Source organism: Lissotriton helveticus, chromosome 4_1, assembly GCF_964261635.1.
Source record: "Lissotriton helveticus chromosome 4_1, aLisHel1.1, whole genome shotgun sequence".
NCBI classification, from domain to species: Eukaryota; Metazoa; Chordata; class Amphibia; order Caudata; family Salamandridae; genus Lissotriton; species Lissotriton helveticus.
The window spans coordinates 775,330,862-775,358,507 of record NC_136063.1 but is presented as its reverse complement, the minus strand read 5'-3'; the positions used below and the strand labels follow the sequence as shown (position 1 = coordinate 775,358,507).

The 27,646-nt window shown below is 44.9% G+C and overlaps 1 protein-coding gene across 1 annotated transcript in view; it reads left to right on the top strand.

Annotated features, from left to right (window-relative positions):
- Positions 1-26,859, top strand: part of LOC144828058 (histamine H3 receptor-like) — a 272,208-nt gene extending 245,349 nt beyond the window's left edge. The window contains exon 3 of the mRNA XM_078686195.1: positions 26,065-26,859. Coding sequence (XP_078542321.1) covers positions 26,065-26,859 — 795 coding nt within the window. The remainder of the gene's footprint in view (positions 1-26,064) is intronic.
- The last annotated feature ends 787 nt before the right edge of the window (positions 26,860-27,646 follow it).

Genomic DNA, 27,646 nt, shown 5'->3' with positions numbered 1-27,646 from the left:
AAGAATAAGCGAGCCATTGTCCAGAGTTACATGGTGCTGGGCAGACCCCTGCCGCCGGAACCGGGGCTCAAACCATGAGCCCCAGCGCCCCTTGTCAGTCACCCTGGCATATCTTAGATTACACACAACATGCAAACATCATCTTCATCAATATTCATGCTCTGTAAAGAGTTACATTACCAAAATGTTCTCCATTACCAGAGGTAACATGGTTGCATACATTGTCCACAGCACAACGTAATATAGTACGGCCCAGAGACAGTATCATGCATAGATAATGAACACACAGACACAGATAGATAGTAGAAGTGGGTAGGGGCACGTGAGCTCGACACCTTTTTATTACCAGGGTCACATATCCAGTGACGTCTGTGCTGGATGAATGTGGGGTGAGTGTAAACCAGCTCTCAGAGAATGGTTGCTGCTAGCATCAACTTCAACAGTAATCATTGCATCACACACAGAGATGCAATATTAAAAGAATCAATAATTTGTGCTGCAGTAAGGTAGGGACAGTAGATGTGAAATAATACAGATATAATTCTATTGTAATAGAACCACAACTTGTGGTATACTGACACACAATCAATAGATCGGAAATAATACACAAAAAGATTATATCATAAACGCTCCATCAGTTCTAGTGCACTCACAGAGCCACATCAAAAGCATTCAGCATGTGCACAGCCAGCAATAATGCGTGCTGTAGACAGGCCGTACAAGGAGCAATATTTGTTGCCATCAACTCTGCATCATCTGCAATAGCAACTCAATCTGAAATGTGAACACTGGTGTCTGCAGTGTTAGCCTCAGAGAATGGTCAGCAACGACCCACAATTACATAAGGTGACTTGAGCTGCCCAGTGTGTTATAAGCGAAGCAACAAAAAGTGGGTGCAGAGCCTGCAATGATATGTATGCATGGTGAAGACAGTACGCACTAGAGCAATGTCTTTTCCTAAATCAGTGGATTTTGTGTTACTGTTCTCATCTATTTGTATTTCATTGTTTAGTTTTTATTAGTTTGACTATTCAGTTTATGTTGTTATTCCGGTGAACTTCTACTTTTTACTCTATATATACCTTTGTAAACTACCTCAAATTCTTATTTCTTTCTGTTTTTTCAGGATATTTTACTTAGTACTGCACGTTTTTGTTCTTTTCACGTCTTTTGCATGGAGCTTTATTAAGCCATATCACCTTTCACCTTTTACTTAGGATTCCCTTCCACTTTATGCCACTTTTCCGGTACCATTTCTGTTTCTAAATCAGTCTGCTTTCCACCGTTGATTCACACTGTTCCTATACACATGGGCGAAGTTTACTGACACTTCTGAGTTGTAAAGACGGCGTTTACACACTTCGGAACACCGCGTTTCTCTTTTCCCCAAGCCCATTGTGAACCTGATATTGCGGTAAGCTTAGGTGCCCGTTGTTTCTCTGTGGTAATGGCGGCATACTTTATGGTTTTGCACAACTTGAAACAGTTTGTTACGATTCATCCATTCTTTATGCACAGCTATTGGGGTCTTCTATTTCCCTACAGTTCAGGTCACGTTCCTTTTGTGATGGCATGCTCACGTTTTCATGTTCTCTTGTTTTCTTGATATTTCCCGATATAAGACTTTTACTAGTTTGCACTCGTGCTTCACGGATCACTTTTGTCCCAGCATGTTTCTCGTAATTTGCCGATTTCCATTTAACAGCTTTTATTTCATCTCGAGCCCTGTATATTGTATAAATAGCAGTTTCCTGTTTAAATTTTATTGTAGATTAAATGGACCCCTGAGGAAGAGCAATGTCGCTCGAAATGCATCGGGGATATTTTGACTTGATTTACATATTTCATTCACGTTGAACATACCCCACGTTGGGACTTTGTACATATGGATACATGTGGATAAATCACAGTGCCTGTGATACGTGACTTTACGAAAATCCAAAAAGGGGATATTTTGAATTGATTTACATATTTCATTCACGTTGAACATACCCCACGTAGGGACTTTGTACATATGGATACAAGTGGATAAATCACAGTACCTGTGATACGTGACTTTGCGAAAATCCCCAAAACAAAGTGAATTAAACTTTGAATGGTTGAAATTACTTGTGTTTAATTACCAGCAATTTGCAGCATACAGGTGTGCTCAAGCGCTTCACCTTACACCTGTAAGGGTTCTTGTATTCATTTCTCAAGTCCCTCCTGGACAGACGGGGAACACCTTGAGCACCCTAACCATCAGAAATCTATACCCTTGGATTATATTGGTAATACTTCGGAGTGCAGCGGACCTCTCTTTGATTCCTTTTCCTACAGGACACCATCATGTACATCATGTACAATACCGACTCAATGTCACACGTGAACACTGAAATCTGCAGTATAGGCCAGAGAGAGCGTTCAGCAAGGGCCCATAAATATGTGTCATTTACATGAGCTCTACAGTTTGCAATACACAAGGCAAAAAAAGACATATGCAGAGCCTGCAAAGATGCGTATGAGTGGTGCAGACAGTACGCACTGCAGCAATGTCTTTTCCTACAGGACTACCTCATCTACAGTAGCAACTTGATCTCAATTATGAACACTGCTATCTGCAGTGCAGGCCAGAGAGAGCATTCAGCAAGGCCCCACAGCCACATGTCATTGACTTGAGCTCTACAGTTTCCAATACGCAAAGCAAAAAAACACGTGTGCAGAGCCTGCAATGATGCATATGAGTGGTGCAGACAGTACGTACTGGAGCAATGTCTTTTCCTACAGGACTACATCATCTACAATAATGACTCAATCTCAATTGTGAACACTACTGTCTGCATTGTTAATTGAAGGCAGTACTCACACACAAACATCAATACTTTTTCTCACTCCCTCTGTACAAAATACAACAACATAAATTCCATAAAACTCTACAATAAATAAATCAAAACAATTTGAATTGGGATTCCATCTGTCCACAGTCCACACTATTTACTGTTCCCTTCGACTTGCAAGATGAATTTGGTCATTGTACTAAACCTATAACTCATCTCAAAAACTTCTTCAAGCAAGTATACTATAGCCCTATAGCCCGCCGTAGCAGGCTATACCGCTATTAAAGGCCCTCTCCAGCATTAAAGGCCCAACCCGAAGGTGAGGGCCTTTAACAAGGGAGCGGGAATGTAATAGTCACTATAGCCCAGCTACAAAGAGCTATAAGGCAATTTGAATATTCTGCCATTAGAGGATAGAATGTTCTAACAAATAAAGCAACGCCTTAACAGAGCACAAGGGGATAGGAATCCCTTCAGGCTCCCTGAAACACTTGTTCACAGCCAGAACTGTGAACTAAAAAACTTTGCAATATTGCAGCTCCAGTCTTATATAAGACATTATAAGAACGGAGCTACTCCATTGTTTTAAATGGAGCTCCCAACATTCTAATGTTCTAATAAAACAATATTGTGTATGTTTCAATAGACGTGCTAATTACTTAACTACTGGATTCTTTAATTAAACAATCACCACTCAATCTAAATTGTGAACCCTGCGAACCGCAGTCTAGAACAGATGCAGTGCTCATTAACACCTCACAGCCACATACAATTCAATTCAAAAGCACAGAGTTGGTTGCACCTGATCCCAGAGGGTACACAGAAATCATCACAAATTATAACTTATGACATCCTCAATCAAACAATAAAGACCCCATTTTACTGTTCGCACCTGCTGTACCACAGTATACTCCACCAACTACTTTCAACCAAGTCCAGTAATCATGTGCCGCAGTTAGCTAAGGAAGCACAGAGTGTGATGCACCTCAACAATCAATCAGAGGATTTGTAAAGCACACTACTTACCCACGAGGGTCTCAAGCCGCAGGTCTGGAGTAGTCTCCTGAAAGTCTGCGGGTCTTCAGTTTGTCGTAGGTAGAGAGGGAAGGTGTTCCAAGTCTTGGCGGCGTGGTGGGAAAAGGACCTGCCCCCGGAAGTGGTTCTGTGGATGCGTGGGACGGCAGCCAGTGACAGGTCGGTGAAGCGGAGTTTCCTGTTGGGTACGTAGAATGAGAGTCGTTTGTTGAGGTAGGCTGGGCCGGTGTTGTAGAGTGCCTTGTGTGCGTGGGTCAGGAGTTTGAAGGAGATTCTTCTGTCGATGGGGAGCCAGTGCAGGTTTCTCAGGTGGGGGGTGATATAGTCTTGGCGTGGGACGTCGTGGATCAGGCGTGCAGAGGCGTTCTGGATTCTTTGAAGCTTGGACGAGGCTCCGGCATAGAGGGCGTTTCCGTAGTCGAGTCTGCTGCTGACGAGGGCGTGGGTGATGGTTTTCTGTGTGTCTGTCGGGATCCATCTGTAGATCTTGCAGAGCATGCAGAGGGTGTAGAAGCAGGTGGAGGAGACTGCGTTGACTTGGTTGGTCATGCCGAGTTTCGAGTCGAGGATGAATCCTAGGTTGCGTGCATAGTTGGTTGGTGCAGGGGGGATGCCCAGAGATGCGGGCCACCAGGAGTCATCCCAGGCTGAGGGGTTGGGCCCGAGGAGGAGGATCTCCGTCTTGTCCGTGTTCAGTTTGAGACGGCTTTCTTCCATCCAGTCGGCGACGGCCTTCATACCACGGTGGAGGTTGTATTTGGCAGTGAGGGGGTCCTTGGTGAGGGAGAAGATCAGCTGGGTGTCATCGGCATAGGATATTATGTTGAGGTCGTGTTGTCTGGCGATGCGTGTGAGTGGTGCCATGTAGTTGTTGAATAGCGTTGGGCTGAGGGATGATCCTTGCGAGACACCGCAGATGGTCTTGGTGATTCCAGAGTGGAACGGGGGGAGGCGGACTCTTTAGGTTCTATCGGAGAGGAAGGAGGTGGTCCAGTCCAGGGCCTTGTCGCGGATCCCTGCGTCGTAGAGGCCTGTGCGTAGTGTGTGATGGCAGACGGTGTCAAAGGTGGCGGAGAGCTCCAGGAGGATGAGGGCTGCTGTCTCACCATTGTCGAGTAGGATTCTGATGTCATCTGTGGCGGCGATGAGGGCGGTCTCGGTGCTGTGGTTCCTGCTGAAGCCTGACTGGGACAGGTCGGGGATGCTGTTGTCTTCTAGGTAGAGGGTGAGTTGGGTGTTGACCATTTTCTTGATGAACTTTGCTGGGAACGGAAGCAGGGAGATGGGCCAGAAGTTCTTGAGGTTGCTCGGGTCCGCTTTGGTTTTTTTCAGTAGGGCGTTGATCTCGGCGTGTTTCCAGCTCTCAGGGAAGGTCGCGGTCTCAAAGGAGAGGTTGATGATGTTACACCGGTGGGGTGCGATGGAGCTGTCGGCTTTGTTGACGATGCGGTGGGGAAGAGGGTTGGATGGGGTGCCTGAGTGAATGGTGCTCATGGTCGTGATAGTGTCCTCGGTGTTCACGTTGGTCCATGTGGTGAGGAGGTCATGATCGGCGGGGATCGGTGGGTCCGGTGTGGTGGGGTGGCAGGGTTAATCCGAGGGTTGAAGCTGTTGTGGATGTCGGTGATCTTGCGGTGGAAGAAGGCAGCGATGGCGTCGCACAGGGCTTGGGAGGGCGGGATGTCGTTGGTGCAGGAGCTGGGGTTTGAGAGTTCCTTCACGACGTTGAAGAGCTCCTTGCTGTTGTGTGCATTGTTGTCGAGGCGGTCTTTGAAGGAGGCCTTTTTGGTAGTCCTGATGAGGTGATGATGGTTGCGGATGGCTTCTTAGTGGGCTGTGCGGCTGTCGGGTGTCTTCTCGTTGTGCCAGATGTTTTCCAGTTTCCAACAGGAGGGCATGGAGGCTAGGAATTCTGGGTGAACCAGCTGGCTCTCTGGCTGGTGTCTCTGTTGGTGTGCTGTCTCATTGGGGCTAGGATGTTGGCGCAGTCTTCCTTCCAGGGTTTGAGGGTGTGGGCCCCCTCCTCGGGGTCGGTGAGGTGGGGTCGGTGGGGTTGGTCGGTGGGTTGAGTGCGAGGTGTGTTTGTAGTAGTTCCTTGGTGACTTTGCCCCAGCGACATCGGGGGATCTGTAGGGTGCGGTGATGTGTGAGGGGTTTTCGGAAGGTGAAGTGGATGCAGTGGTGGTCGGTCCAGGTGAGTTCGGAAGCGTGGCTGAAGGCAAAGTGGGGGCTGGAGGAGAAGATGGCGTCGAGCGTGTGGCCGGCGATGTGGGTCGGTGTCGTGACGATCTGTTTCAGTCCGAGGGTGGTGAGGTTGTCGATCAGGGTGGAGGAATTGATGTCGTTGTTGTTTTCCAGGTGGTAGTTCAGGTCGCCGAGAAGGATGTAGTCGGTGGAGGTCAGTGCGTGCGTGCTGATGAAGTCAGCGATGGAGTTGCAGAATTGGGGACGGGGTCCGGGTGGTCTGTAGATGAGGGTGCCTCTTAGGGTAGTCTTGGGGTCTGTGTGGATCTGGAAGTGCATGTGTTCAGCGGTGTTGAGTGTGTCGGCGGTGTTTGTGGAGAAGTGTGGCTTACTGGTTAGAGGAGGCAGACCTGGAAGCAGAGGTCAGCCCGGGACCAGGGTTCAATTCCCGGCTCGGCGGGGTCTTGAGTCCTAAAAAAAAAAAAAATGTCCATGGACTCGACAATTCTCGCTCCGGTGCCTACTCGATTCACGGGTTCACACACTGCGACTCTGGGCAATAGCTTGCTTAATCTCCACAACGGCCCCTCGCGGCGGGATGCCTGGCTTTCACCTTGGGGATACCCTGCCGGGGTTATCTCACAGGGGAATACCAGGACGGGTTCCCTAAGCAAGCGCTTAGAAACCGCTCGGTGATTTGCGCTATATAAATTCCTGTACATTTACATTTGTAGAGACCCTGATGGTGTTCTTGTGGATTATGGCGATTCCTCCTCCGACTCCGTTGGTACAGTCTCTGCGGGTGATCTTGTATCCGCCGGGGATGGCCACTGCTATGTCTGGGGCAGAGGCTTCGTTCATCCAGGTCTCGGTCAGGAAGGCGATGTCTGGTGATGTGGTGTCGAGTAGGTCCCAGAGCTCAACGGCCTGTTTGCATGTGGAGTGGGTGTTGAGCAGGATGCATCGTAGCTGGTTGGGTTCCGGCGTGGCGGGTGTCTCGGCGTCTTTGATGCACACAAACTTCTATCAAGAGCAAGCAGCAGGTAATATCGGACATCGTTCATTGTGGGATCAAGACACCTATCCACTGATGGGACCTAGAGTTGTTTGCCGCTGGTCGAAGAGAATACCTCCATCTCCACTCTCAGACACAGTTCTAACATCCTCCATTGTGGGATCAAGACACCGTTCCACTGTTGGGAGCTAGAGTTGGTTGCAGCTGGTCAAAGGAAGTACCTCCATCTCCACTCTGAGATACAGTTCTAACATCATCCTCTGTGGGATCAAGACACCTTTCCACTGTTGTGACCTAGAATTGGTTGCAGCTGGTCGAAGGGAGCACCTCCATCTCCACTCTCAGATACAGTTCTAACATCATCCATTGTGGAATCAAGACACTGTTCCACTGTTGGGACCTAGAGTTGGTTTCAGCTGGTTGAAGGGAGTACCTCCATCTCCACTCTCAGATACAGTTCTAACATCGTCCATTGTGGGATCAAGACACCATTCCACTGCTGGGACCTAGAGTTGGTTGCAGTTTGTCGAAGGGAGTACCTCCATCTCCACTCTCAGATACAGTTCTAACATCGTCCATTGTGGGATCAAGACACATTCCACTGTTGGGTCCTAGAGTTGGTTGCAGCTGGTCAAAGGGAGTACCTCCATCTCTGCTCCGAGATACAGTTCTAACATCATCCATTGTGGGATCAACACACTGTCCCACTGTTGGGACCTTGACTTTCTTACACCTAGTCGAAGGGAGTACCTTCATCTCCACTCTCAGATACAGTTCTAGCATCGCCCACTATGGTATCAAAAAACACCGTTCCACTGTTGGTACCTGTCGGACTACTGTGTTAGTAGTATACAGAGCACTCCACGGTGCTGGGCCTCAGGCTGGGCACTGTGTGCCTGTGTTTGGGTACCCAGTGTTAATCTCAGGAGCTTTCCGAGCTCTGAGACCTCGGCCCAGGAACGTCCGCCGGCACGTGGTGGGCCCTCTTTCACATACGGGAGTATGAAAAGGTGAACTGTTGAGCATATATATGTCGCAGTGGCCATTACGCTTTGTAGATACCAGCACGCTGAAAGCATCATTCACGCAGCCACCTTCGCTCACAGCACCAGCCTCGTGCCGGTGTAAGCTGCGCAGACCTGGCAGACATGTTTGCCAATCTGGAAGAGAACCACACCCAGAGAAACGTGCCTCTTCTTCAAACCCCTACGCTAGCCTTGTGTACGCTGAGCCAGCCCACTACCCTAAACATTAAGGGGGGAGGAGTCACGTACGCGCTACCATTCCGCAATCTTCCCTACTGACTGTACTATCATGGTTTCGTCCACAGTCCATTTCACGCAATAGACCATCATTGTATGTTGACGTGTACATGTCTGTGATCTACATACTCAACTCTGCTCGGCACATCCCCTCAACACTTTGCATTATATACTTTTATAATCAATAATTACTTTCCACCTTCGCACATACCTTGCTCCTATCTCTCCCTGCATTCTGCATTGTGAGGCAGAGGTGCCATGCCATGTTTCCTTTGTGTACATGGCTAGTCAGGTTTCCCACAATATGTAGTGTTGTTGTGTCTGCTAGGTGCACATGTTGTTTGTCATGTTGTATATGAATATATAAGGTAGCACGTTTATTCACGAGTAGTGGTTTCTCCCATTTACATATCACTGTCTTAAAGAGCATACAGAAGTTTTTCTCACAGGTGAAAAGTGCGACCACAATACCAGTCATTCATTACTATCCAAGAATGTCCAATTACACAGCGCTTCTAAGTTTACAGAACAACACCAACTCCCACAATCAGACTAACATTCACACAGCTTTCTAACGGATGTTATCTGCTTCTCAATAACATGCACGCCTACGGAATGTGAGCTGGCACACTGCATGTCCTTACTGTTTCAAACACAGTAACTTCCTGTGGCAATGTCTATTCCCACCCACACAAAGTAACTCCCAAACTTCAACTTGGCCTTCAATTCTTCGTTTGAAAACAGATTTTAAACAAACCAAACTAAAAGCGCTTTTGTTAAGAACAGAACTCTCCCTCAATTCTGCAAAAGAAATGTATTGACTGCAGATATTATGAACTTCAAGTAAAATACACTCCCTTTTAAATATGAACCGTCAATTACACTTTGTGAATTGTTACACCATTTTCAACAAATGTCACACTCAAGGTCTGGCACAATTTTTTAACACAGTCTCCTATGGCCTTTTAACATGCTTTCAAACAGTTCTTCTTTTAATACCAGACTACATTCATTCGATCATCTCTGGAATAACAGGAACAGCGCCCATAATTCTCGCTCCCTTTACGGCCATCCGTCTACTAATTGTACTTCTAAAAATGGCTAAGCTATCTGTGGAGACAACTATGTCCGACAGAATGTGCCTCTACGCCAAGCTACATCAATACTGTAAAAATAAACAGAAAAACTTTTCGGCGACCTATCTCTATCTATTATCGGAGCTTGCTACAACATAACATTTATCTACACTTATGCAATATGAGTACAACATTGTTTTATTGCAAAACTTGCCCATTTCACTGGCGGATGGATGTATGCCTTGCCAACATCCCAACAATTGCTCCCGATATCCTATGCATTATCTTGAAAACCATGAAAGTGATTGTTCTGGCAGTGGAGCAATGGTGAATGCAATGCAAAAAGGAATCGCAGCGGAATTGGATTTCTGTGCAGGTGCGAAAGATCTCCTGCAACGTGCAACCTTTCACAACATCGCAGATTACCTTCCAATTCAAATTGCCGCTCTAACATTCGAGGAACATTACTGTCCCTTCGAGGATAGAATTGGATCGCTTCGCTTTTCTCAGACGATGGAAACAATAGCCTCTTGGAACATTACGCATCTCATTCCGCTGAACAACTTCTGGACTTGAATCTCTAAGACTTGTAAGAAACTCACGTTATTCTTGAAAGGATTTTTTCCATCTTTTTTTACTTTTTCCTTTACATTTTTTATAATACACTTCAATCCTACTACTTTCATATAACAACTTTCTAAGTATGCACAGACATTTGAACTCTATCTTCATTATTGCCCCTTATGTCTCCACTTTAACCAGGGATTGATGATTTATGGCCTATGCAAATATGCCATTTACTTCCGGAATTAACCTAAACCCGACACCCATTTTGAAACCACATCTATTCTTTGTGCACACGCCACTCTGCCTCCCTGTTATTCACAAAGCCCTTTCACACAAATTTACTCATTGTCAACCTCTACTCATAACCTCACAATAATATTTAAAAAATACGACTTTGTTTAGGAACTGGTTGGCACAGTGTAGTAATCGTCAACAACCTTTATTTTCATTATACAATTTATAAATGCATGTCTATAGCTATTTGTAGGTCACATAGAACTGTAACATATAATGTGCAATTCACTGATGCAGGAGCTTCGTTTTGACTACAGCAGCAGCGGTTGGAGCTTGTCTCAGCTCGATGCATTAGCTCTCTACACACAAATGTTTTTTTGAAACAGCTGAAGACAATAATGTATGTTTTGACTAGAAAGGTACCGAATGTGCTTCTCAGAAGCGCAATTTTGTATTCATGCTCAAAGTTCCAATGTGATTAGAACTAGTACCAATTCTGACACGCACCACATTGAATCTAGTGTACAACAGATTGCTAACTATTCTACTGTTGATAATTTTCTCTTACAAAAAAGCACTGCCCGGGTACCTAAAAAGTTTGATGATTACATTTTGCAATATCTTTTTTTTTCTTTCTTTTTCTTAAAGGATACATGTGGTAATCATATCCTACCTTTATTTTTCTTATAGAATTTAGAGTCATTCAACTGTAATGTCTATTGTTTATGTCACATGCAACTGTAACATGTAATATGCAATTCACTGATGCAGGAGCTTACGTTTAAATACAGCAGAAGTGGTTCAACTCTGCATCAGCTGGATGCCCTAGCTCTTGCACTGGTGGGTCCAATTATGGCACTTAAATAAAGACACTTTCTACATAATTTTCAAACTCCATGCCTTTATTACACACATTAAAGGGGGGTGGTGATGGACAGAGCATCTGAATTAAACAGAACATTCGTACCCAGTCAAAAGATCAGGGCTTGATCCATCACCGTTTTTTAGCTCACTGCACCATCCCAGCTCAGAACCTGGCTATATGCAAATTAGTCTGTCCCTGGCCCAGTGCATCATGGGAACAGGGCAGACCAAACTACCAAGCCAATTCTTTACTGGAAAGGAAACAAGCTTCCGGGGACCGGTTTCTGGCATTGCAGCCGTCTGCAGGCCGGTTTGCTTTAATCCTGATGGTGCAGTGAGCAAGGGACTCATGTCTGAGCATACCCTGCCACTCCTATAGTGGCCAAAACGATTCAGAAAAGGGGGGTGGTGATGGACAGAGCATCTGAATTAAACAGAACACTCATACCCAGTCAAAAGATCAGGGCTTGATCCATCACCGTTTTTTAGCTCACTGCACCATCCCAGCTCAGGGTATGCTCAGATGTGAGTCCCTTGCTCACTGCACCATCAGGATTCAAGCAAGCCGGGCCGAAGACGGCTGCAATGCCAGAAACCGGTCCCCGGAAGCTTGTTTCCTTTCCAGTAAAGAATTGGCTTGGTAGTTTGGTCTGCCCTGTTCCCATGATGCACTGGGCCAGGGACAGACTAATTTGCATGTAGCAAGGTTCTGAACTGGGATGGTGTAGTGAGCTAAAAAACGGTGATGGAAAAAGCCCTGATCTTTTGACTGGGTATGAGTGTTCTGTTTAATTCAGATGCTCTGTCCATCACCACCCCCTTTTCTTACACACAGCCACTTTCTTAAACACACCTCATTTCACCATTTTACTTCAGTGGCATTGCAACTAAGCATGGGCTGAAAATTCGTTCCGCTCGCGGAATTTGCGGATTTTCCGCGATTTCGCCATCCGCGAATCTCGCGAAATCGCGGTAAAATCTGCAAATCAGCCAAGCACTTACAGGGTTACAGCAGCAGGTGCAAAGGTTGAAGCTAATTTTTTGTAACCTTTTACAAAAGGGTTACAAAGAAATTAACTTCAACTTGGGCACCTGCTGCTGTAAGCCTGTAAGTGCTTCCTGGTGCCTCGTTGCCTACTTGCAACTATTCTCTGACCCTGCTCTGACCCTTGAAGCAGGGTCAGAGAATAGTTACAAGTAGGCAATGAGGGGCCTGTCACGAAAATTTAACCTCAACAGGAAGCACTGACAGATATAAAAACAAGCATTTGCAATGCAATTGGTCCCGCATTAGGAAAGTTTGAGCTATTGGTCTTGTAAATGACAATTTTTTGTATTTATGTGTTGGTTTTGAAAATAGCTAAATTAATAGCTTTGTCATTTACAATGCCAATAGTTATAATTTTCGCAAATGTGACACCTATAGCATTTGTAATGCAACATGTGTATTTACGTGACTTAGCTGTATTGATATTACAAATTATAATGGCTTTCTAATTTTTTTAAATAATTAATACTTAAATAAAAGTGATTTTAATTTATAATGGCAATAGCTTAAACTTTTGTAAATAACTTTTGTGAAGATTATGTTCAGTGTATTTTATTGTGACGAAAATCAAAGAACAGAAGCGAAATATTAACATCTTTTTGTGACATTTGTAATAAAGTTTGAAACATTGAGAGAACATATTTGAACCAGTTGGTGTTGAATGGTTGCACAGATTGATACTGGGGTGGCGCTGAGTGGTGCTGTGGTGGTGCTGAGTGGTGCTGTGGTGGTGCTGAGTGGTGCTGTGGTGATGCTGAGTGGTGCTGTGGTGGTGCTCGGTGATACTGGGATGGTGTTGAGTGATGCTGGGGTGGTGCTGAGTGGTGCTGTGGTGGTGCTGAGTGATGCTGTGGTGGTGCTGAGTGACGCTGTGGTGGTGCTGAGTGGTGCTGTGGTGGTGCTGAGTGATAATGTGGTGGTGCTGAGTGATGCTGTGGTGGTGCTGAGTGATGCTGTGGTGGTGCTGAGTGATGCTGTGGTGGCGCTGAGTGGTGCTGTGGTGGTGCTGATTGGTGCTGTGGTAGTGCTGAGTGATGCTGTGGTGGTGCTGAGTGATGCTGTGGTGGTGCTGAGTGGTGCTGTGGTGATGCTGAGTGATAATGTGGTGGGACTGAGTGATGCTGTGGTGGCGCTGAGTGATGCTGTGGTGGCACTGAGTGGTGCTGTGGTGGTGCTGAGTGATGCTGTGGTGGTGCTGAGTGGTGCTGTGGTGGTGCTGAGTGATAATGTGGTGGTGCTGAGTGATGCTGTGGTAGTGCTGAGTGATGCTGTGGTGGCACTGAGTTGTGTTGTGGTGGTGCTGAGTGGTGCTGTGGTGGTGCTGAGTGATGCTGTGGTGGTGCTGAGTGATGCTGTGGTGGTGCTGAGTGGTGCTGTGGTGGTGCTGAGTGATAATGTAGTGGTGCTGAGTGATAATTTGGTGGTGCTGAGTGATGCTGGGGTAGCGCTGAGTGATGATGTGGTGACAGAAAGGCACAAAAAGCAGTCTAACACAGGGCAGAAAAACAAGGGAAAAACGAGTCTAACAGAGGGCAGAAGGGCACAAAAAAACAGTCTAACAGAGGACAGAAGGGCAGAAAAACAAGGGAAAAACGAGTCTAACAGAGGGCAGAAGGGCACAAAAAACGAGTCTAACGGAGCAGAAAGGCACAAAAACGAGTCTAACAGAGGGCAGAAGGGCACCAAAACGTGTCTAACAGAGGGCAGAAGGGCACAAAAACAAGAGAATAACAGAGGGCAGAAGGGCAGAAAAACAAGGGAAAAATGAGTCTAACAGAGGGCTCAAGGGCACAAAAAACGTGTCTCACAGGGGGCAGAAGGGCAGAAAAACAAGGGAAAAACGAGTCTACCAGAGGGCAGAAGGGCAGAAATACAAGGGAAAAACGAGTCTAACAGAGGGCAGAAGGGCACAAAAAACAAGTCTAACAGGGGGCAGAATGAATCCCGCCCTGCGTGTTTGTCCACGAAGATGCCGCCTTTTTGTGCAATACCTCTACTCAACTGGAGTACTTTCTACTGTCTAATCAGTAAGTGCTCCCTCGTTGGCTAAATGTATAGGGGCAGATTTACAATAACTGGCGCATCCCCAGGGATGCGCCAGTAATTGTGCGCCGCAGCTCCGCCACCCATGGTGCGCCGCATTCACAATGCGGCGAACCATGTGACAAAAAGGGCACAGATGCGTCACGCATCTGTGTCATAAAAGCAGCGCATTGCTGGAGCTGCGTTGTGCTTGCGACGCAGCTCCAGCAATGCTCTGGGGGTCCCTATCTCCCCAATGCTGCATCAAGCCTTGCGCTTCTTTCAAGCAGGCGCAGGGTTTTGACGCAGCATTGGCCTAAAAGTGACTGAGTGAAATCTTGTAGATTTCACTCAGCTACTTTTAGGAGGCGTTCCTGCGCAGGAACGCCCTCCCCTGCGCCGGAACGCCTCCTGATGGTGCAGGGCTTTACAACGTGACGCATCTCTCAGATGCATCACGTTGTTAATACCCAGCACCATGGCGCATCTTTTGTGCTACCGCTGCGTCACAAAAGGTCTCGATAGAGGGTGGCAGTGGTGAACCAGAGGGTGGCAGTGATGAACCAGAGGGTGACAGTGATGAACCAGAGGGTGACAGGGGTGAACCAGAGTGTGACAGTGCTGAACCAGAGGGTGGCAGTGCTGAACCAGAGGGTGGCAGGGGTGAACCAGCGGGTGGCAGGGGTGAACCAGAGGGTGGCAGTGATGAACCAGATGGTGGCAGGGGTGTCAAGTCAAGTCAAGTCAATAGCACTTTATTTCGTTTAATAAAAATCATAAAAGCAGTCACAAAATTACATTATACAGAGATATTAAAAACGTTAAAATATTATCAAAATTAATACACAGTATTGTACATAAAACGTATATAAATACACAAAGGCAAATGTTGTTAATGGGCCTATCACAAAGTTAAAAACGTCAGAATTCATTGGCAGAGGGATATAATCAATTCTCCAAGGCTCGAAAAGCCACTCTCTTATTCTTATTGTGTACAGCAGCCACCAGAAAGCTTGCAACCCCAAACATCACTTTCGGAGTGCTTAGCAATTGTAAAAACATCAGTGCTGGTTTAGCTTGAGTGAATCCTGCTTCTCTTAATAGAGGCACTAAATGTTGCTTCCTAATATCAGAAAAGTGCTGACAAAACAAAATGAAATGCAAAATGGTTTGGAGAGAGGCATTATCACAGCTACAGGGAAGTGTACGGTCTGGTTTCCCCCACACACATGAAATGCCCAAAGTATACTGAACAATGTTTAATCTAAATCTGATTAAGAGATGTCGGTGATATGGTATTGATACCGTTCTGAGGTACGGTTCTAAATGTGGAGTAGTCTTTAAAACATAATTAGATCTAACAAGAGGTTTATTCATTTCCACATATTCCCGCTCTTGCTCAACCATCCTCATAAAATTCATCTTTATCCAGTTCCGATCACTTTTTTGTAACAGATGCGGGAAATAACAAAGCTCTGGACGCCCCAATTTAGCAAAGACATCTCTAATATAAGATAGCCAGGGTATTTTGTGTGCTTTTTCAAGTGCCATTACATCTTTTAAAATAGCATGGTTCAATGAAATCTCCTTATTAATCCAAGTTTTAACCCAACACGTTATTGGGGCTAAGCGAATGAGATTGGAGATATAGCTCAGTCCCAACTCAGTATGTATTGTAAACACAGGCGTGGATTGAGGGACAGCTAACAGGATCCTTAAGAATTTGTTCTCAATTTTTTGTAATTTATCCTGTTGCAAATAGCCCCATAGTGAGGCCCCATACAACGCTATAGATAGGCATTTGGATTTATAAATAGATAAAAGTGCCTCCATAGGCCTGGATCCCAACCGCCTTGCAAAGTCCATTAGGGCAGAGGATGATCTGGCGACCGCTAAGCATTTCGCATTAATTTGAGGGGCCCAGCTTCCCTTTAGATCAAAAATGACACCAAGATACGTAAATACTGGGACGGTGGATAGAACTACACCATTGCAAGAAAAGGGCAGTGTTTTATATGATTTTGGGCGTTTTCCAACCACCATAACATGAGATTTCTTACTATTCACCCTAAGGTCTAAAGATTCCATAAAGCCACCAAAGGAATCTAAAAGTCTCTGCAGCCCCAGTCCTGTGCGGGCCAACAGTACCGCATCGTCAGCATAAAGAAGGACCGGAACTGCAGAGTTACCCACATGGGTGGTATCCGGGGTGGCCATTTCCAGATGTTTATCTAGGGAATTTATATAGAGGGTAAAAAGCAGAGGGGCCAGGATACACCCCTGCCTTACCCCCCGCTTAGAGTCAAAGTAACGAGTACACCCCCCTTCCCTATTAACACGGATGTTCGCCTTCAATCCTCGGTGAAGCATATCTAAAAAATTCACCAGGGATATATCCATTCCCAGATTCTTCAGAATTTCCCACAGTTTTCCCCTATTTACCATGACAGGTCCATGAACCCCATATAGAGCATGCCATCCTTCGCCTGAGTATACTTGCTGATGAGCATCTGTAAATTGAGGCATTGGTCTAATGTGCCTCTTTTTGCTCGAAACCCATACTGAAGGTTGGAAAGGACCCCTCCATCTTTCAGACAATCCTCCAGTTTTGAAAGAATCACTCTGCCCAGAATCTTAACGGCAGAGTCGATTAACGAAATTGGTCTGTATCAGGATGGGTCACTTCTCAGGCCTTTTTAAACACCTGTATTATTGTTGATGTTGACCAGGATGGTGGAAAACCGTTAGTGCTAACTGAATTGAAGACATTAGTAAGGACCTTAGCCCATAGAGTGGGTTGAGTCCTGTATAAGTCTGCTGGGACCCCATCAGGGCCCGGGGCTTTATTTTTCGATGTATCCACAATTGCCCTTTCAACATCAGCCAATTCAAATAGTAACGGTCGGGAACTATGTGTGGGTATAGGATCGGATGGTGTAATTGTGGTAACATCCTCGTTGTCATAAATCTTACTAAAGTGAGCTATCCATAGATCATCTGCAATCACACAGTCCAGGGCAGCATTCTCTGTACTAGAGAAATATGGATGATTAATTATACCCCAAAATTTACCACTGTCCTTCTGGATATCTATTGAACTAAGATCATTCCATGCTTCAGTTTTAATGGCCTTCTTCCTCGCTGCTATAGCTTGCTTATAAGCGCCCCTTAGGCTGATTACAACCTCCCTGTTCCTTGGTTTCTGTTTCAGGGCATGTAATAATACTTTATGTGCTTTGGAGCAATTACTATCAAACCAACGTGGGTGGTTAGATACTGGAACTTTGGATTTGGTCTTTAAATCCTGATTAACCTTTTTACAGATGGAAATAAAGGCTTCAATAATGTTGGTTCCACCAGCCGTAGTATCAAAACAGACCACAAAATCTGCATCTGCCTTAGTAAGTAAGTCTGACATAAACGAGTCAGGGACTATCTTTGCCCAGTTAAGCCTCCTGAACTGATCTTTCAATTTCAGGGTGTTTTTAGTCATACCAGTGATGTCTCGTCTGATTATTACATCCCCTAAGTCTAACTCCAGTGTAAGGGGGTTATGATCACTATAGACCGAGTCCTCAACTTTATATGAGGTGACTACAGGGATCATGCCTACTGAAACAAATATATAGTCGATGATGGTACCAGACTCTCTCCCTTTAAATGTTGCTGTCCTCTCTTCGCCCCTAAACCCATCTACCGCAAAGAGGTTAAAACTGGCTAGCAGAGCCTCCAGGGCTTCCCCCTGTTGAGTATGTTCAAAATGTACGGCGGAAGATCCAACAGGGCCCATCTGCTGTTCCGCCAAACAATCCCATCTACATGGGTGAGTATTAAAATCTCCCATTAACAAAATTTCGAATGAAGTGCTATGCAGACTTTTATATTCGTCTAAAAAACGCTCTACAGCGCTAAGATGAGAGTTACGTAATTCTCTCTCTATAACATTATAAAAATTGATTAACAAAATAGTGGTATGGTTTGAGCCACCCCATTCCACAATCAAAAGGTTGTCAGAGGCAAAGTCAAGCTTTTTAAATGATCCTACCAGGTCCAATGAGGTCAGTAGAAGCAATCCTCCCTTGGCTCGGCCTCCCAATCCTGGGACAGCCTTCACAAAAAAGGAGGAAAAGCCATCTAAGCATAAGCTATTGTCTAAGTCCCAGGTTTCTTGAAAGGCTATTACATCATGGCCTTCAATGAAATTAATCCATGGTGCATCATTACATTTATTTTTTATACCTGCAATGTTCCAACTTAAAAACTTTCTTGAGCATCCACTACCTGCCCTCGATCTACTGACCTCACTAGTTAAATCATAGTTATTTAGTCAATCATTTGTTTCCATATTTGTTAACGGCGTGAATCTGTTTTCTAGGGGTATGGGTGTACTGCTATCATTGATAGTGGAGGATTTTTTACTATGAGGAACTGTATTCCAACCCCCCTTTCTTAGGTCAGTCTGTCTAGCCTGGTATGAAAACTTGGTTATATGGGACTTCCCTGTAGTACAACCACTAGTGGGACGGTGGGCCGGCCTATTGTGCAGAATTTCGGTATGATGTGGATAGAAATAACCCAGTGGTAAAGGTCTAATACAAGTACCCGTGAGTTCAGACCCATCCCAAAACAATCTGTTTGCAACATTGGGGTAATTAAAATTAATGTCCACACAGTCCCCTGGTAGGCATTTTCGCCGCCTGCCAACCCACTCTGCCCGTCTTGCTGAGATGATATTCTTAGAAATATCATCTCCTCCACTACAGAATTGAGAACAGCATGTTTTTGCCCTGGTCAACAAATCATGATCGGTTTCTTTCGCGCCAGGTTTCAGGGGAGGAATTCCTGTTAGGACAGCTACTAGAGGTGCTGCATCTGGTGGGAGATGCAGAACACGACTCCTATTCTGGGCAGGTTTGCTAGACGTAGTAGGTGGGAAGCTATTTTTCTGGTCCCCTATGCGAGGCTGTACAATAACAGGTGGACCAGACTTCCCACCTATGATTACCTGTGGCTCTCTGGGCCCAATGTTATCATCACAAATTTGCCCCCCTGGTATTTCATTTACTACACATGGCCTAGAAAATGTTTTAAGTTTTGCCCCCCCGTCCTTCAAAATCGGTGTCCTACAGGGATCCACTTTAAACTCCTTTATAAAGTTGTCAATATGTTTACATTTGTCCAATAGTTTATGTACACAGGAGATAAGAGTGTCCACAATATCCTTGGCAATGGCTACGAGAGCTGGCTCCAGACGAGACTCAAACATCCCCTCCACTATATCGGCCAGATAATTCATGGACCTTGTGTCATTAATGTTCAGTTCAGCTCTATCTGGCAAAACCGGATCCAGAGTAGATTTATTATTCCTACTGCCCTTTTTTACCCCCTTGCAATCTTTATGCTCTTGAGCTAGTGCTTGTCCAGGGTTATCTTGATCCGTAGACGATGTTTCTTGAGAGGGTATAGGAGCCTGAGGTGGGTGTATGATGGCAACATCAGGCTCAAGGGGAATAGGGAGGGCACGAGCTGTTAGTAAACTATGATCTAACATGGTGGAAAATGGGTCTGTAGCACCCAAGCCTAATTCCTTTTCAGCACTGGCAATTTCCTCATTTAGGGCCCCCACGGCAGAGGTTAGGTAGGAAATTATCGACTCTTGTTTTTTAGCCACCTTCGCTTTCTTACCTTCACAATCATTGTCCTGTCTGAGTAGCTTACGTTTCCCCATAGTGACGACCAAAGGGTATAGCCTGTCCTGTCCTCTGTCGTCCCCTGACGGCCACAGACGGCCCGCCCTCTGCCCGGGCTCTGCCCGGCGTCGTCCGCGCGCGTCCTGCGAAGCGGAGGGAGCGTCCTGATTTTGTTGTGCCTCCGGGCGCGCTGCGGCAGGAAGTAGTCGCTAGGCTCCCTGGGAGCTGTAGTCTCCAGCCACCAGCCGCGAGGTGGAGTGAAGCGGCCGCGGCGAGACCACAGCGTTTGGGCCCCAGGAGCTGTCGAGCGTCCAGCTGGTAGGTTTCCCGGTCTGGTGTGGCTTAGATTTGCCCCCCGCTCCACCGAGGGAGCGTCCTGATTTTGTAGCGCCTCCGGGCGCGCTGCGGCAGGAAGTAGTCGCTAGGCTCCCTGGGAGCTGTAGTCTCCAGCCGCCAGCCGCGAGGTGGAGTGAAGCGGCCGCGGCGCCACCACAGCGTTTGGGCCCCAGGAGCTGTCGAACGTCCAGCTGGTAGGTTTCCCGGTCTGGTGTGGCTTAGATTTGGCAGGGGTGAACCAGAGGGTGGCAGTGGTGAACCACAGGGTGGCATGGGTGAACCAGAGTGTGGCAGTGGTGAACCAGAGAGTGGCAGTGGTGAACCAGAGGGTGGCAGTGCTGAACCAGAGGGTGACAGTGGTTAACCAGAGGGTGGCAGTGGTGAACCAGAGGTGCAGTGCTGAACCAGAGGGTGGTAGTCGTTAACCAGAGGGTGGTAATGGTGAACCAGAGGGTGACAGTGCTGAACCAGAGGGTGGCAGGGGTGAACCAGAGGGTGCTGTGGTGAACCAGAGGGTGGCAGTGGTGAACCAGAGGGTGGCAGGGGTGAACCAGAGGGTGGCAGTGGTGAACCAGAGGGTGGCAGTGCTGAACCAGAGTGTGACAGTGGTAAACCAGAGGGTGGCAGTGGTGAACCAGAGGTGCTATGATGAACCAGAGGGTGTGCAGTCGTGAACCAGAGGGTGGCAGTGGTGAACCAGAGGGTGACAGTGCTGAACCAGAGGGTGGCAGGGGTGAACCAGAGAGTGGCAGTGCTGAACCAGAGGGTGGCAATGATGAACCAGAGGGTGGCAGGGGTGAACCAGAGGGTGACAGGAGTGAACCAGAGGGTGGCAGTGGTAAACCAGAGGGTGGCAGTGGTGAACCAGAGGGTGCTGTGCTGTGCCCATACACGACCGCATGGGTAACTTCACCATGCAAGCGGCCCGCGAACACGCAAAAAGCCCTGCGAACACGCAAAAAACCCCACGAACACGCAAAAAACCCCGCGAACATGCAAAAAAACAAAAATCTGCAAATTTGCACAAATTCACAGATTTTGCGAATTGGATTTCGCGCAAATTCGCGGAACGGGAATTCGCAAATTTCGCCTATACTTAATTGCAACATTCAGCATTATGGGCCCGATTGACAGAACTAACTTAGGACAAAATCTTAAACGTACTACAATTTTGGTATTCAAAGAAGGCACTTACTCATTTTGGTATTCACAGAAGGCACTTACTCATTTCGGTATTCACAGAAGTTAGGACTCCTAACTTTAGGACTCCTACATGCCTTCTGTGAATACACAAAGTCTTAAAGTTAGGATTTTTCTCAGTTTAGGAGTAGTAAAGTTCGGACTCTTAACTTCAGGACTCCTAAACTGAGAAAAATCCTAACTTTAAGACTGTTGGTACACATAAGGCATTTAGGAGTCTTTGCAGAGTGGGTGAGAAAGGGGACAAGGCCTCCAATGATATCTCAGCAATTCTGCTGTAGGGAACTTACTTGTGGCAACAATAGGGGGTCTTAGCCTCCAACTACTCTCAGCAGTCAAGAGGACTTCATACCCCCAACCAATGTGCCAGAAAGGCTTGTTTGAAGTAATCCTGCTTTTGGGAGGCTTACTTGTGGAACAATAGAGGTTCTTGGCCCTGAATAACCCTCAGCAGCCAAGGGGACATCATCCCCCCAACCAGTAGTGCTCCAGGAGGTGCATTCGCAGAGTGATTAAGAAAGGGGGTGGGGCCTCTGATGAGGTCTGAGAAATCCTGCTGTGGGGACTTACTTGTGGCAACAATAGGGCTTGTTGGCCCCAGGGACCCTCATCAGGCAAGGAGACATCACCCCCCAACCAGTAGTGTCCCAGGAGACCCCTTTGTAGAGTAGTGGAGAAAGGGGGCATGGCCTCATACGAGGTCTCAGTAATCCCACTGTGGATGACTTACTTGTGGCAATAAAAGGGGTTCTTGGCCCCTTACAACCCTAAGAAGCCAAGGGGACTTCATTCCCCAAATTACTAAGACCTTGTATGAGGCTATGCCCCCTTTCATTCGCCAAACGGAAGTGCCTCAGGATGTGGGTTTGCAGAATTGCTGAGAAAGGGGGCATGGCCTTCCATGAGGCCTCAGCAATCCCTCTGTGGGGACCGGATGTGGTAACAATCAGGGGAACTGTCCCACATCAACACTGAGCAGCCAAGGGGAATTCATCTCCAACCAGTAGTGTGCCAGGAGGTGAGAGTGCTGAGTGGTTGAGAAAGGGGAAGGGCCTCTGACAAGGTCTTAGCAATCCCGCTGTGGCAACAATAGGAGCTTTTGGCTTCCAACGACCTTCAGCAGCCAAGGGGACTTTATCCCCAAACCAGTATTGCACCAGGGGGCACATTTATAGGGTGGTTGAGAAAGGGGGCAGGGTCCTCCAATGAGGTCTCAGCAATCCCACTGTTGGGGACGGAGTGGTGTGGCTCACTGGTTAGAGGCGGCAGACCCGGGAGCAGAAGACGGCCCGGGACCAGGGTTCAATTCCCGACGCGGCAGGGTCGTGGACCAGGGTCAGCGGACTCAACAATTCACGCCTCTGTGCCTACTCTAACCTGGGGTCCCACTCGGCAACTCTGGGCATTAGCTTCCCTAATCTCCACAACGGCCCCATCAACGCCGGGGATGCCTGGCTCCACCTTGGGGATTCCCAGTAGGGACCATCCCACAGGGAAAGCCAGGACGGGTTCCCCAGCGGTATACAGCGCCGGGATGCCCCTTTGCTGGGGCAGCTGTACGCTTTACAAGTATACGACATTTAACATTTAACATTCTTGTGGCAACAATAGGGGTACTTGGTGCCGAATGACCCTAAGCAACCCAACGGAGCTAATATCCAACCAGTAGTGTACCGGCTGGCATGTTTGCAGAGTAGTTGAGAAAAGGGTCGGAGCCTCCAATGAGGTCCCAGCAATCCCTCTGCGTGGGACTGACTGGTGGCAACAATAGAGGTCTTGGCCCCTAACATCCCTCATTACCCAAGTAGAACTCATCCCAAACCAGTAGTGCATGAGGTGGGGACCTTTCCAGAGTGGTTGAGAAAGGGAAGAAGAAAGAAAGATGTAGAGGCAGCACCAGCAATAAAGTAATTCACAAAGGCCAAGTGTTCTGAAAATAGGTTTTTTAATATTGCTGGTTTAATATCCTGTTGACTCTGCCCTGACGAAGCTCCAAAGGTGCGGAGCGAAACGCGCTGGCTGTCCTGTTCACCCCTAAAAACCAAAAAGCTCAATAAAAAGAAGAACCTATTTTCAGAACACTTGGCCTTGGTGAATTACTTTATTTCTGGTGCTGCCTCCACGTCTTTCTTTCAAGTTCTATCTGGGAATCCAGTGAGACCGAACCACAGCAGGTCTTGGGGGTTTGACAGCACATGACACTGAACATTTATGGGACTTTTGAAGTAGAGGTGCTTATTGCTTGGTCCGCTGTGGTGTTCCCCTTTTTTTAATGGTTGAGAAAGGGGGCGAGCCCCCAATGAGGTCTCAGCAATCCTGTTGTTTGGGACTTATTGGTGGTAGCAGGAGGGGTTCTTGACCCCCAACTACTCTCAGCATCAAAGGAGACCTCATTATGGGTGGACAACCAATACTCTGCCTGCTCATGGAACTCTGCACAATTTGGCATCGTTTTTTGGGAATTCCACAAAATTCAGTTGAGTGAAACTCCTCAAACTCCACCCAGGCCTCCACATTTAAATAACCCTATGCATTTACAACAATTATAAAACTCTTACTAGGAACATTAAAAATTATCCCCCCCCCCAAAAAAAAAAAATATATATAAAAAATAACAATTAGGCATTCTCTTGGCCCCATAAATGAAACGAGCTGCTGAATGGAGAACAGATTTAAGGGGAGACAGGTGGGATTTGGGGAGGCCAGTAAGAAGAGAATTGCAGTAGTCAAGTCTGGAGAGGACCAGCAAATATGAAAGGTGAAATGTGAAAGGTAGAGCATATACTTGTGCAGGTGACATACTCTGGTAGTGAATTACAGTCATTTTCGTTTGTCATTGCTGCAAGGCTATATTGCTCCATAGGCTATCATGGGGGATGATGGCTACAGTGGCTACCAGCATATCTTCCCATAGGAGCAAGATAGGACATAAAAGTTTGGTATCCCTGAACTCAGAATTTAATAACAAATGTATTTATTACTTAATTAACCTACCAGCGCATACTTCTCCTCCACAAACCTAGCAGAAAACACTTAAAATATACCTAAAATAAATAAGTATAACACAATTAATATAATTAATAATCAATGAAATCATTATTACTAAAGCAATAATTAATTATTTATCATTAATTACTTCCCACCTTAAACACCTATGAACTCAACATCTAATATCTAACTTTAAAAATATAATTATTACACAATTGACATTTTCAGTTAAATAATTAATACAAATTAAATAATTAATTTGTTAATTTATTATTACCGAATTACCCCTACCCCACACCACATATCTTACTAAAAATATAATTATTGCACAAGTCACATAATTAATAATCAATTAGATAATTGAGAATACATGATTTTTTTTAAATTAAATAGATATAATTAACACCTACAAACCTAGCAACCCGCTAAAACACTATAAATTACTATTAGGAATCACATTAACAATCGTAAATCACTTAAAATTAAAATGTTAAAATATTATTAACAATAATACAAACAATTATAGCACATAAAATCAATATATGAACTTAACACATATAGACAATTAAAAGCAATATTTCTTACAGCTATATTATTGAAAACGATAACAGTAATGATATTGTTTCTGCATCACAATAGTTTTGTATCACAATATTTTTTTCTGATATTTCTGTAACTCAATATTTTGTATCCAAGTACTGGAATCATCAATTCCCTATCATGTTGCAAGCCATCCCTATGCTACCCAAATATAAAAAAATGTGATGCCCACTCATACTGCTAAAACAGGTCCCTAGCTATTTGTTTAAGGGTCATGTGCCTTTATCTTTGTGGCAGAACGTTTGTGGTTGCTATTTGTTTGTTGTGACTGTTTGTTAATCTGGTATGTGCCCGAATTTAATACCCATAGAATTTTTACAGAGGCTTTCTGTTAAAGATACAGAAAGGCATTATTTGCTAAACATTTTCTGAGTATTCACTTGGAAGAGTAACTCTGAATAAAATTGTATTAACATTATATCCAGTGTTGCCCACTAATCCTAAAAAATATGAATTAAGTGGCTTCATTGCCGATAATTGTAACATTAAAATTAAGACAAATGTTTTACTGTTTAATTTTGATCCAGTTTTTGTCAATTTCAGAGGATGTCATTTACTTCAAAGTATACCACTCACCACTCATTCCCTCAAAGTCCTTAGATGAGATCCACAGTGCTCTCTTTTCACAGTTGTAGAAACAAAGACCTTCTGTAGAATGATACTGCTTGTTTTGTTTTAAATCATTCTAGTTGCCACAAATTCATCTGAGAATTCCCTGGAATTACCTCTCCATGTAAATCTCTATCTCTTTTGGTCATTGCACTATACACATATAGTTTAAATTTCAACATATTTTAGATGACTTTCCTGAATACAGCTTTAATAGAAATAGAACCATAAGCTAAGTATACCAAAAATGTGTTGCAACACAGTTTTCAAAACAATATTAGGAGCAGAATCTCACTGACCCAAATCCAGACCCTCTGCTATAATCTTGTAGTTAAGAACTCCTCGCAATCTGGAAACATACTTATTGCTACAAACCTACACCAGTTTGTATTACTCTGCTTAATGGGAAGTTCTGATTTTAGTGTAAAATGTGGTCTTGATTCATAACAGCTGCTTGGTGATGTATTTGTATTTGAAACAAAATGGTCTTTTTACATGTATATTTTATTTGTACCCAGGTGTCCTACAGAGAACTCCAAGGATCCGATGAAATGGGCAAGAGAGCATTACTCCAAATATGCGTAGCGTGGTTGGTGGCATTTCTTCTATCCGCACCAGCTATTTTCTTCTGGGACACTATAGCAGGATACAGTGACGTACCAGAAGGAATCTGCCTTTATGAATACAGCAACGCCTGGGTATATTTAATCACAACGTCTTTGCTGGAATTTTATGCGCCTTTCATTGGTATTGGATATTTTAATTTGAGCATCTATTGGAGCATTAGAAGACGCAGTGTAAAGAGAAAGAGTGACTTAATATGTGATTCAAGCAATATGAAGGCTGTTATTTTCTCCAAAGAAGAAAATTACTGTTCACCACAGGACAGGACAATCCCTCAACTGCCAAACGTGATAACACAACAAACAAGCCCTTCAAATGGACAAAAACAATTATTTTTTGTCAGAATATTGAAACTTTTTAACAATGTACACACCAAAGAAACAATTGATCCTATAGGGAATCCAGAAACTAGTGATAATAAAGTATTCAACACTCAGCAACTAAAACTCAAAAAGGATAAGCAATTGGCAAAGTCTCTTGCAGTTATTGTGGGTGTTTATTTTATGTGCTGGCTTCCATTCACATTGATAGTTCTCATTAAAGCAGTCTGTCCAGAACAGTGCATTGAACCACTTGCATTTGAAATAGCATGGTGGCTCTTATGGATGAACTCTTCAATTAATCCCTTTTTGTACCCTCTTTGTCATAAAAAGTTTAGGAGAGCTTTCAAGAAACTTTTAAGTGCTTAATAGTGAGCCATAAGGTATCAACAGTATAATTCTGGGCAAAATTGGTCTGTACCATCTTATTTTCAGAAATGTGCTTAATTTTGTTTTTAATAAGACGTTTTTGAGAGTGTTGTTTGTTGTCATTCGGTTTCTTCTGAGAGAAATGTAGAAGTAAAGCACATGTGTTGTGTGGTATGAGATAAGGAAAAGTTGGAGTACCATGGGTAATGGTTGAGGCTCACAAACTTACTTTCTAGTTTAATTGTAGATCAAACATGTTGATACAATTGCAGACCAAGAAACTGTGGCTCACGCTTCAAGTCTTTTTTAAGTGTGTGTCCCAAGACTCTTCCAGTATTGTACCTGGGGAGACAGGGTTTATATTAAACACACTCTCAACCAAATTGCACAATATTTTCTGACCCCCCATTAATAATTTAAAAAATGATTTGCAATTGCTTTGTGAATAATATTCTTTTTTCAGTTAGTGAGACTCATATTCTTTGTTTAAACATTTGAAATGTAATATATCTCCATTATGGTCTTCTTTTTTACATGGTCTTTTAATTTAAAGAGTTCTATTTTTTACATTTTGATATGATACCACATACCAAACATTTATTTGAGAGTTTAGGGATAAATCTCTCAGACCACACTTATTGCTAAGTGAAACTTACAAACAGGCAAGTAATTTATTAATAAGCATGGAGAACTAACGTATTTTTTTCATTCAACTCACAATCATCAGTATATTGATTATTTGCTTAATAACTCAATAAAATTCGATAAAAGTTGGCTATGCCCCTGA